The 10,273-nt window shown below is 50.4% G+C and overlaps 1 protein-coding gene across 3 annotated transcripts; it reads left to right on the forward strand.

Moving 5' to 3' along the window:
* On the forward strand, nucleotides 1-10,240 carry LOC102372927 (zinc finger protein 239-like). 3 transcript variants are annotated; one of them, XM_025192281.1, is made up of 5 exons: nucleotides 1-101; nucleotides 204-324; nucleotides 4,639-4,732; nucleotides 6,287-6,376; nucleotides 7,129-10,240. In XM_025192281.1, exons 4-5 carry the CDS (start codon nucleotides 6,298-6,300, stop codon nucleotides 8,181-8,183), a joined length of 1,134 nt encoding a protein of 377 aa, XP_025048066.1. In that variant the 5' UTR covers nucleotides 1-101; nucleotides 204-324; nucleotides 4,639-4,732; nucleotides 6,287-6,297; the 3' UTR covers nucleotides 8,184-10,240. The 3 variants fall into 3 exon arrangements, with proteins under 3 accessions (XP_025048066.1, XP_014381374.1, XP_014381375.1); XM_014525888.2 differs by having other exon boundaries at nucleotides 7,126-10,239; XM_014525889.2 differs by lacking the exon at nucleotides 6,287-6,376 and having other exon boundaries at nucleotides 7,126-10,240.
* Nucleotides 10,241-10,273: the final 33 nt, after the last annotated feature.

The raw sequence follows: 10,273 nt of genomic DNA on the forward strand, positions 1-10,273 counted from the left end.
GGTAGCGCCGCCTGGGCCGACTGCGAGGGGCGCGCGGCAGCACGTACTCGGGCCGGGCCGGGCCGGGCCGGGCCGGGCCTGGATCCCGCTCCGCGCTGCAGGTGAGACCGGTGCGCGGGGATCCCGCCCACTGGTGATGTCACGCCGTGACGTCACGGGCAGGTTGCTGCAGCGATGCACTCGCCCCTTTCTCTTTTTTCCAGGCCGACTCCGCCCCGAGCCCCGGCAGCACCAGCCCGGCGCGTCCCCTCGCCCTGCTGCTTCGCTCCTGGCCGCGCCCGGGGCTCCCCTCTGCAGAGCGCGGGGAGGCTGCAGTGGCATCAGGTAGGAGCTGAGCGGGGACATTCCTGTGTCTCGTCACTGGGGTCACACATGGGCTGTCACCCCTGGGGTGGCTCTGCGGCTATCCTTTTATCTGGAGCACGACAAGAGAAGCCAAAGCAAGTTCCTCTTAACCAGGCACCGGCACGTTGGGATGTGATCACCAGGGAGCCTAGTTTTCCATGGAGGTAAAAAAGCAAAAAAACTCTCCATTTAGAAAACACAGAACTGTGTTGTCCCACGATTTCCTGAAAGCATGGTGACAGCCTGCAGCAAGTGGCACCATTTTTGCTTTTTCTTATTTTGCTCTGGTTTTTACCTCTCAGCCAGTCAGCAGCAGGGGAGGGACACCAGTGATTGGCTGAGATGGAAAAGCATAGCAAAAATGGGGCTGCTTGCCATGGGATGCCACTGTGCTTTTAGTAGGTTGTGGAAAAACATGGGCACTCTGGTTTTCATAGTGAACAGAAAACTAGGATCCTTGGTGATCACTTGGGCAGTGTGACCCAGAGCCATGAATACACAGACGTGCTCACTGCAGGGGGTGAGGTCTCAGGCTCCTTGGGGTCACATGTCGGGGGCAGGGGGATCTCTTGAAGGATTCTGGGCCCTTCAGTTCTCCCCTTGCCACTGGGAAGCAGATGGAGACACCTGACACTGGAGGCTGTGGGTTTCCCTGGGGAGGTGTTGGGGGCAGAAGGATAATTCTCGGTCACTCCTATGCAGCAGGTTCTCCACTGCCTTGAAAACAGCCTCCCCAGGGCAGATTCACTACAGAGTCTGTGGTGTAAAAGTGATGATGGCAATGCCTCTAAGTGGAAACATGGCTATGCCAAGGGAGGAGCTGCACTAGCTTCCTGGGAGACACGGGTTGAAGCAGACACGTGCATGCTCTCTCAGCAGAGCTATGTCCACCTCGGGGGCTTGGCTGGTGCAGCTGGGTCAGCTGAGGGGTGGGAGCTTCCATCCCTTCCCTCCTGACCCATAGTCATAGTCATCGCTGCACTTTTTTTTAGTGCCTAGTAAAGATCAGGGTTGTGGGAGCTGGAAGCAAGTGGAGCTGAAGGGACCCTTGTGACTGCACTCCAGAAGGCCCTTAGAAACATTGTTCTATATTCTGCCTGGAAGGAGTGGGACAAAGAGAGACAAGGTGCTTTCCTGGGACCAGTTGTTTTCCCTGGGTTAAGTTTCTGTTCCTTGCTTCCCTGGAGCTATGCGAGTTCCAAGAAGTCCCCTTCCTGTCCTGGTTCTTCTACAGTCTTTTCCTCATGAAATATGGGCGGGTGGCTTAAATATGCCTTCTCTCCAATACTCTTATCAGTGGTCAGGTCTATACCCTCCTTTATTTGACCTTTCCACCTTCTCTTGTACATTCCTCTTGGTTTAACTCCTGGGGGTTCCATATTCAGCAGTTACTTTGCAACATGATCTCCCCCTCAAGGAGTTCCACACCATCACCAACCAATCTATAAATACTCCCCAAGTGCCCTTAACTGGAGAATTCTTCTTAGTTCCTCTTTTTCTTTCCTGTTTTATCTTGTCTAAATGTTAGCTGTCCTAGCCTGCATGTTTTGGTGGTTTGTAGTAATCAAAGAGAAGAAAGTGGATTAACTAGCATAAATCCATGGAGGTCTTACCAGCATCTGATGCTGCAACACACAGTGTTTCCATTTCCTTAATATCTAGTGACATTTCTACTTGCGACAGAACCCAAGAGCTTCTAGCAGGGAGTCGCTGTAAGTTTCTGCCCATGGCCTTTCTAACATCTCCGCAGACTGCAGGTTCTGTCTGCTGTAGTTACTTTATGACTTGTGCTCCCAAGCTCTGCCACTCTGTAAAGTTTTCTTGCCTTTCCAAAATGTCTCTATGTACACATCATGCGATCCACAGTGCAGGTCATCTAAATTGTGGTCCAGTGACATTCATCAGCATGATATAAAGAAGTGGGCTGAACGTCGAGCCCTGCTAAAAACCGTTTTTCATGCCCAGAGGCTGTTGCAGGTGCTTGTTCTCACTTGTCAAGTTTTGCTCTACAGCTTTTATTAGCCAGATGTGCTTTTCTGCTGCTTTCTTTCTCCAGCTTCACTGAAGACCTTCACTGAGGACGTCTCCAGTAGCTTTGTCACCACTTGTCAGTGGTAACTTTGTTTTCCTGTAAAGGAACATTGGCTGTTGCTTCCTCTCTGTTTGAACAGAGGTAGTGACATTACATTTTGTCACCGTTTATCTGAACTGTTTGCTTCCTGTACACTTTTCTGGATTAACTTCTGCGACCACCATTTTTTAAAATCTTCTAATGCTTTGGAAACTACCACAAATCAGGTACACAATCCTGCAGTTCGTTCTTTCTTTCTTTTCAACTTACTTTCAGCTCTCCTGATTTTCGTCTGAACCATCAACTGGAATTTCACCTTCATTGCCTGTGTGAACAGTTACAAATATTCTCTGGAACATTCTTCTTTCAAAAAGTTCTCAAAATACTGGTACATGTTTCAGGCATTCCAGATTTCTCTTGGACTAGCTGTTAATCCACCTTTTCCCATCACTGATTGCATTGAGCACATCATTATCCAAGTCTCTTTTTTATGCTTAGTTGCCTCTTCAGCCAAGGTTATCAACTATTTTCTCACGCTCTCTGCTGTTTAGTTTGTCCAGCTGCTTATTCAGTGCTTCAGATGCTGGATTGGATACACTTGCTTCCAAGACTTAGTTTCTGATACCTGGGTAATATAGGTGCCTTAACAGGCTGGCCACTTGTTTGTGATTTTTAAAACCTTAGAATTTAGGACATTTGAGGTTTACAGAAACTTTCTTCTTTTATCAGGATTAGTAAACTCATAGGTTTATAATCATTGTGTTGTTTGTAATTTTAACAGATTCTAAACATTCTTCTTTGTAATACATGTTTTGCATAATCTGACTGTTTGAATTTGTCTAACAGTTTCTTTCTTTCCAAAATCACATAGAATCATAGAAAAGTAGGGCCAGAAGGAACCTCCAGAGGCTGTCCAGTCCAGGTCTCTGCCTGAGTTAGGATCATCCTTATCCAAGTCGTCCTATACAAACCCATTGTCTAACCCAGGGGCAGGCAGTTATTTTGGACAGCTTACTGAGTCTCGGCAAGCCATCAAGGGCCACATGACAGGCAGCCCAGGGCAGATTAATATTAATCTGCCTACATTTTTTAGGGGCCCTGCGCACCGAATAGAATACCTGGTGGGTCGCATCCGGCCCCCGAGCCGCATTTTGCCAACCCCTGGTCTAACCTTAGCAAAATTACAGAGTCAACCCTGACGCAACCACAAGATACAACACCCTGAACTGCTACAAGTAAAGCAGGGGGACCACAGTGACCAACGTTCTGCTCCTGCAAAGGCTGTTAAAATATACTGGAGAGAAAAGTAGAGGGCCACATTTTGCACTACAGAGGAAGGCAAAATACCTCACTGTCCATACCAATTTGACCATGGGGAAAGACCCTCTTTGGTCCCAGAAGGAGCACTGGCCCACCCTAGTCACTTTCTTCTGTACCACACTTACCCAATCGAAGATGATTTTGAATTTAAAATGACCCCTCAATAATTAGATTCTGTACATGGACAATCCATATGTTTGTTATAATTGTCCAAATACTGAATCTAATTCTTGGAGGATTGTTAAATTTGTCCCCCTTACCACTGCAGCAGGGGAGGGGAGGGAAGGGGCACTGGTCTGACCCCTGCCCTTTGACTCTTCATCTGCCTGACCTGCTGCTCGCCTCCCTTTTCCTGATTCCCTGCTGACATTTACCCCATGCAGCAGCCCTGGCTCCAGCTCACACTCAGGGCACAGAGCACACAATGACTTCAGCCTCATTCCTGTCCAGGCAGCAGTAGCAGTGGTGGCAGCTTTGGCCCTTGCCCCTGCTCCAACCTGGGGCAAGCAGTGACTGCAGCTCCAGCCCAGGCCCTGTGTCTGATTTGGGGCCAGAGCTGGAACTGCAGCAGCCACCTGCCTTGGGCTGGTTCTTGAATCCAATATAAGGCTTCTTCCCCCCCATGCTGAATGAGGGAGGAAACCTCATCTTGGATTCAAGTAAATATATCATAAACCTCTGGTTGATGCTCTAGGTTTCATATGACCATTCTTCTGCTTATCTAGGTGGCAAGGACCATTGTTTATTGAAGATTTCTGCCTCTATTCTAAATGCCCCCCTTCCCTTTTCCTTCTAGGTCCCATTAGAATGTTGAGTCCATTGGATCCATGCCTGAAATCCCAGCTAGGTACCGGGTGGAGAGTAACCAAAAATAATCACCCATTATCCACTTCCCCAAACAGGATATTGAGGTCCCACACCAGACTTGATCTGCAGCAACCAGCGAAGGGAGGTGGAGCTCTGGAGAAGGTGCGTGGTCTGAGGACCTGTTTCAAGGTGAGTTATGGTAATTCCCCTGCTGCCTTGCTTAGTACTGCTCAGTACCCAGAATGACAGAAGTTGGAACCCTATGAACTTACCGTGAGTTACCCCAAAAGGTATTGACCTTATGGCTCAGCCTGATATGTTCTGTCTAGGCAGGATGATTAGTCATCCTGAAGTGCAGTTTATAGGGAAGATGGAGATTAGAATTTTCTCAGTGGCTGTAAGGAAGAGGACTAAGAGCAGTGGCCTCAGTTGTGCAGCAAAGGAAATTTAGGTTGGAGATCAGGAAAAACTTTCTATGAGGGTGGTCAAGCATTGGAACAGGCTACTTAGAAAGGCTGTGGAATCTCCAAGCCTGGGGACTTTCTAGAGCAGGAAGGACAGACACGTGACTGGGATGGTTTAGTCAGGGATGATTCAGCCTTGAGCAAGAGACTAGATTAGATGACCATAGAAGGTCCCTTCCAGCCCTATTTTCCTATTCAACCTATGTTTGCACATCCTGCAATTCAGTGGTGTGGTACAAGCGATTGTTCCATCCTTCTTCCTTTAATACAGTTCTTGGGACATGAAATCTAACAGCAGTGTCCCTATCAACCCCCATCCCTCCACAGATTGAGTCTCTGGCACCTTGTCAGGGCCTTTGTCATGAAGAAAGGGGCCTGGACAGAGTGATACAGTGCTAGGGCCAAAGCCTCACTTGAAGTCTTGATATGGGGCACAAATTGAGTCTCCCTTTAGTACCAGGGGCTGGCATGTTCATCTTCACTTACCAATGTAAATGTGGATACCTCAGCCAAAGGTGGCAGAGCTTGATGAGATTTCTGTTGTCCCTGGGTAGTTGTCATGGTGGGCAGAAGCTCTGAGAACTACCAGGGACTGAACTGTTGAGTGGTTGGGGCTCTCCTGCCCACTGCTGCTGGTTCTTCCTGTTCAGGTGGAACTGGAATTTGCTTCCGTAACAGACAGGGAGCTGTGCTACACAACTCCTAGGTGCAGGTGGGATTCACAAGGATGATCAGTGGTACAGAGGACCTTCATATGAGGAGAGACTGAAGAGGCCAGGCTTGTTCAGTTTAGAAAAGAGATGCTTGAGGGGAAGGACATGATCAGGGTTTACAAAATACTAAGAGAAAGTCAATAGGGATTTATTATTGCCTGTCTTGCCAGACAAGAATTAGGTAACTGGTAGGTAGTAATTTTTAAAACTAACACAAGGAAGTTCTTTTTCACCCCGTGTGTAATACAAGTATGGAACTCATTACCACAGGATATGGTGGAAGCTGAGAGTTTTCCAGAATCAAAAAGGGATTGGATCAGACAAATTTGTAGAGGAAAGGGGCATCTGCTCTCTGCCACTGAGATGGAGAATACTAGAAAAAGATGGACCTGTGGTCTGACCCAGAAAATGGCATTTCTTATGTTCAGGGGGAAATACACTCATGATTGGCAGTAGAATCTCCCTCTTTCTGCTGCATCTCCTGGGGCCCTGAGTGTCACAAGCCCTGGGCCCTGTGAGCTGGAGTCCATATTCAGGTAAACCCCAAGGCCTTTGTCCTGCTACAGATTCCTCTGACATGGAGGACCCCTTGGACTCATCAGGAGATGAAAGCTGCATGGGTTCACTTCCCAGACCAGAGCCTTCTCTGCAAGCAGGTAGGAAGCAAGGCTCTGCTCCTTTCAAGGAGAGCTAATTTCAGGCCTAGCCCATCAGAAATGAGGGCTGACAGTTTGGCTTGTTTTCCTAATCCCAGCCATCCTTAGAGCTCACTTATACTATATCAGCAGCCTATCCTGCACACCCATACCTGCTGATGTGCACCTGCCTTGGGAAGTTTGCCAATAAGACTTATTCCCAGATGCCATTCGCAGGTGCGCCAAAGACTGAGTGTTCGAGAATGAGAACTGGGGACAAGCCCCAAGCATCTTCACGGATGAACTTCTTGGTCTCAGGCCCAACGGGTAGGTGGTAGACTTCTCAGCGCCATCTTCCACAAGTCCTACCAGTGCTGTGGTAGAGATAAGCCCTTAGAGAGCCACACTCCTCCTTTAGGCAGGTGCTTTTAGTCACGCCCTCAGCCACAGGCAGCGTTGGGCCATTCTGGTTAGTGCCACCACAAATATCCTACATGCATGTGTCCCACTGAGAGGTAGGAGGTAATGTAGTTCTCCCCACTCAGGTGGGACTTGAACTTGGGAGAGAACCACTGGGAAACTATGCAGAGTTCACCAGTGGACATTAGCACCAGGGCATGGACTTGCCCCTCCACCCTCAACATTAGGAGTCCTTGAATTTGAAAAGCTAAGTGCCTAGACCCTGCCCTGCTCTGGGGCCAGGGAACTACCTGAGTTTTCCCTTTGCCTGCAGCACAGGGACTAATCTCTAGGTTCCCTTCTCCACACAGCAGGTGCCAGGATGCTGATCAAAACTGAGGAGCCACCTCCTGAGGAACAGCCCATAAATCTGAAGAAGGTTCCAGCCAGAAACCAGCTCCCTGGACTTTGGGGACAGAGAGCAGCTGAGCCCCAAAAGAGCCCTGGGTGCAGGGAAGGATTCAAGGGACAGAGAGACCTGAGGAGCCATGAGGGCAGTGCTGACAGGGCAGAGGCCTTGTATATCTGTGGGGAATGTGGGGAGAGCTTTTGGGGCCAACGGGAACTGCGGGCGCATGGCGGGACTCACAGGAGGGAGACAACAGCCCACCCATGTGGAGAGTGCGGGAAGAGCTTCCGCTACAAGTCGCGTCTCCTCATCCACCAGAGGACACACTCGGGACAGCGCCCCCACCTGTGCCCAGAGTGCGGGAAGAGTTTTGCCCACCCAGACTATGTCCGCGTCCACCAGCGCATCCATACAGGGGAGAAGCCCTACCGCTGTGGCCACTGTGGAAAGAGCTTCATCCAGCCCTCCCACCTCCGGCTGCATCTACGCGTGCACACAGGGGAGAAGCCGCACACGTGCACAGAATGTGGGAAAAGCTTCAAGGACCCGTCCCATCTCCGTGTCCACCTGCATGTGCACACAGGGGAGAAGCCACATGGCTGCTCAGACTGTGGGAAGACCTTCACGGACCTATCCCACCTCCACGTGCACCAGCGCGTGCATACGGGCGAGAAGCCGCATCCTTGCCCAGATTGTGGGAAGAGCTTCAACAACCCATCCTACCTGCGTGTGCACCGACGTGTGCACACTGGGGAGAAGCCCTATGGCTGCAGTGAGTGTGGCAGGAGCTTCCGGGAGAGCTCAGCCCTCACCAAGCACCGACGCATCCACACCGGGGAAAAGCCATACCACTGCACTCACTGTGGAAAGAACTTCCGGCACAGCTTTTCCTTCAGCAAGCACCAGCGCCTCCATGCCATGGAGAAGCCACTGCCTGGTGATGATAGTGGAGGGAATTTTACTGATGCTGCTGCTCTTGCCAAGCATGAGCAGACCCACAGACCAGATCCTTGTGACTGACAAGGGTCAGTTTTGCTGGCTCTCCCCTCCCCGTCCTCTCCCAGCCTCAAGCAGGGGTAGCACTCAGCCTGAAATGCCTCCCAGCTCACTCTGTGTTAGTTTGCATGGCCCTGGACATGGGAGTATTCCCCCCAGGAGCACCCGACGTGGGATGTAGTTGGGGGTTAAAACTAACACAAGTTCTTTTTCCTCCAGCATGTCATTTAAAGGGTGGAACTTATGGCCACCAGATGTGGTGAAAACAAGGCATTTAACCAGATCCACAAAGGGATTGGACACATTCTTGGAGGAAAGGGGCATCAGTAGCTATTAAACATGGGAGCGAGGAGCATAGCCTCTGAATCAGAACTGCCTAGCCCCTAAATGCTGGATGTTGCAAGTGAGAGACAAACAGTAGGAAAAACCTTGCTCAAACCCAGCTCGTTCCCCCTTTCAGTATCCACTCTCTGCCGTGGTACGACCAGGATGCTGGGCCAGATAGACCTATGGTCTGACCCAGTCAATGATAGTTCTTACGTTATGGGCTACAGCTGGAACAAAAGGGAAAACGGGGGCTCAGGACTGAACTGCAGGGCTCCTGGCTTCTCCCAGATCAGTTGTCTGTGCTGCAGCACCCAGGAATACTTCATCTAGCCCCACTGCTGCAGGCTTAAGGAGGAGCATGAACCAAAGAGGCTTTATTCACTTCCACTTGACTGATAGAGTAACTGCAGTTGTAGTTGTGCCCATAGAAGCACTAAATAAACTTTTCCCTTCTGTCTGTGGCCTGGTGCTGTGTGGTTATGTCACAGTCTGTTTATGCTTCCCTCGTGGAAGTGCCTCAGGTAGCCACCACTAAGTTGAAGTATTGGGGAACTTTCTTACCCAATTAACTTGACCATAGCATATGTGATGTGTGGGGAAAAGTGAAAAGCTGCATGCAGGCCAGTGCAATGGGGGCAGGAAATTGTTCCTTGTGAGAGCTGTTCTTGCCAGGGAGTGAGCATCTGCCCAACAAACAGGATTGATAGTCTTATGAAGAGTTTAAATTATGGATTTGTCTGGGATGGTTTGGATAGAAATGATCTGGCCTCAGGTAGGGGGTTGGACTCTGTAGGTCCCCTTCCAGCCCCACTTATCTATGATTTAAATGCCATTCCAGGAGTCAACGGGATCAGACTGGTCCTGTCCAGTGTCCCAGGACAGAAAATTAAGCTTAACACATCAGGAGTGGAAGGGCGGTACAGCCTTTCACAGGACAGCAACTGCAATAAAGCACAAGCTAAATACTAGAAGAGGAGGTTTCACAGGACAGCATGGAAGAGGCTGACAATAAGCTTCCAGAACAAGGAACGAGGAAATGCTAACACATCCATGCACTCTCCAGGGATCTAGGGTGAGCTCTGCTGTTCTGTCCTCAGCAGGCTCTATGCATGTGCATGCTGCTTCCCTCAAAGATGAGTGGAACAGTAAGTCTTGAGGTCATCCTCCATCTCCCTTTCAAGGGGCAATCTGTCAGGACAGCCCACAATCTCCTCTCCTTTGCCCCACTGTTCCCCTGTCTGAAAGGCACCTGCTCCACAAGCCCCTAAGGTAGTGGTGCCCAATCTTTTTTTGCCCAGGGTGTCAGATCGGCAGTGCCCAATTCATCTGGGTTGGATCCATCAAGCATTCCTGGTTCAGTGCCTGGGCCAACAGCATCTGGCTGTGTAGAGGGAGGCAGGGAGCAGGCCAGCCTCAATGCAGCCCCACAGGAGAAAGGACCTTGTCCCTCCCCTGTGGAAAGGGAGTGGGATATAGCTAGGCCCCAACCTCTTCCCATACGGAGGGAAAGGGGCATGGCCTGGCCCTAATCCAGAAGCAGGGAGGGGGAACATGCCCTGGCCCCATGGGGGAACGGTGTAGCTTGGCTCTGACTGGCTGTGCAGGGATTGGGGTATGGGGATTTGGCAGCGGGGAGGTTGGCCATATTAGCCATTGCTCCCCTGCTGCCAAATTTCCAGACACATGGAGAGCCCTATGGGCCAGATGTGATGGCTCTCTGGGCTGCATCTGGGCCCTAGACCAGAGGTTGAGCATCCCTGCCTTAAGGGATCACCCTCCCTTCCCTA

The sequence above is a fragment of the Alligator sinensis genome, unplaced genomic scaffold (genome assembly GCF_000455745.1).
Source record: "Alligator sinensis unplaced genomic scaffold, ASM45574v1 scaffold662_3, whole genome shotgun sequence".
In the NCBI taxonomy this organism is placed as follows: domain Eukaryota; kingdom Metazoa; phylum Chordata; order Crocodylia; family Alligatoridae; genus Alligator; species Alligator sinensis.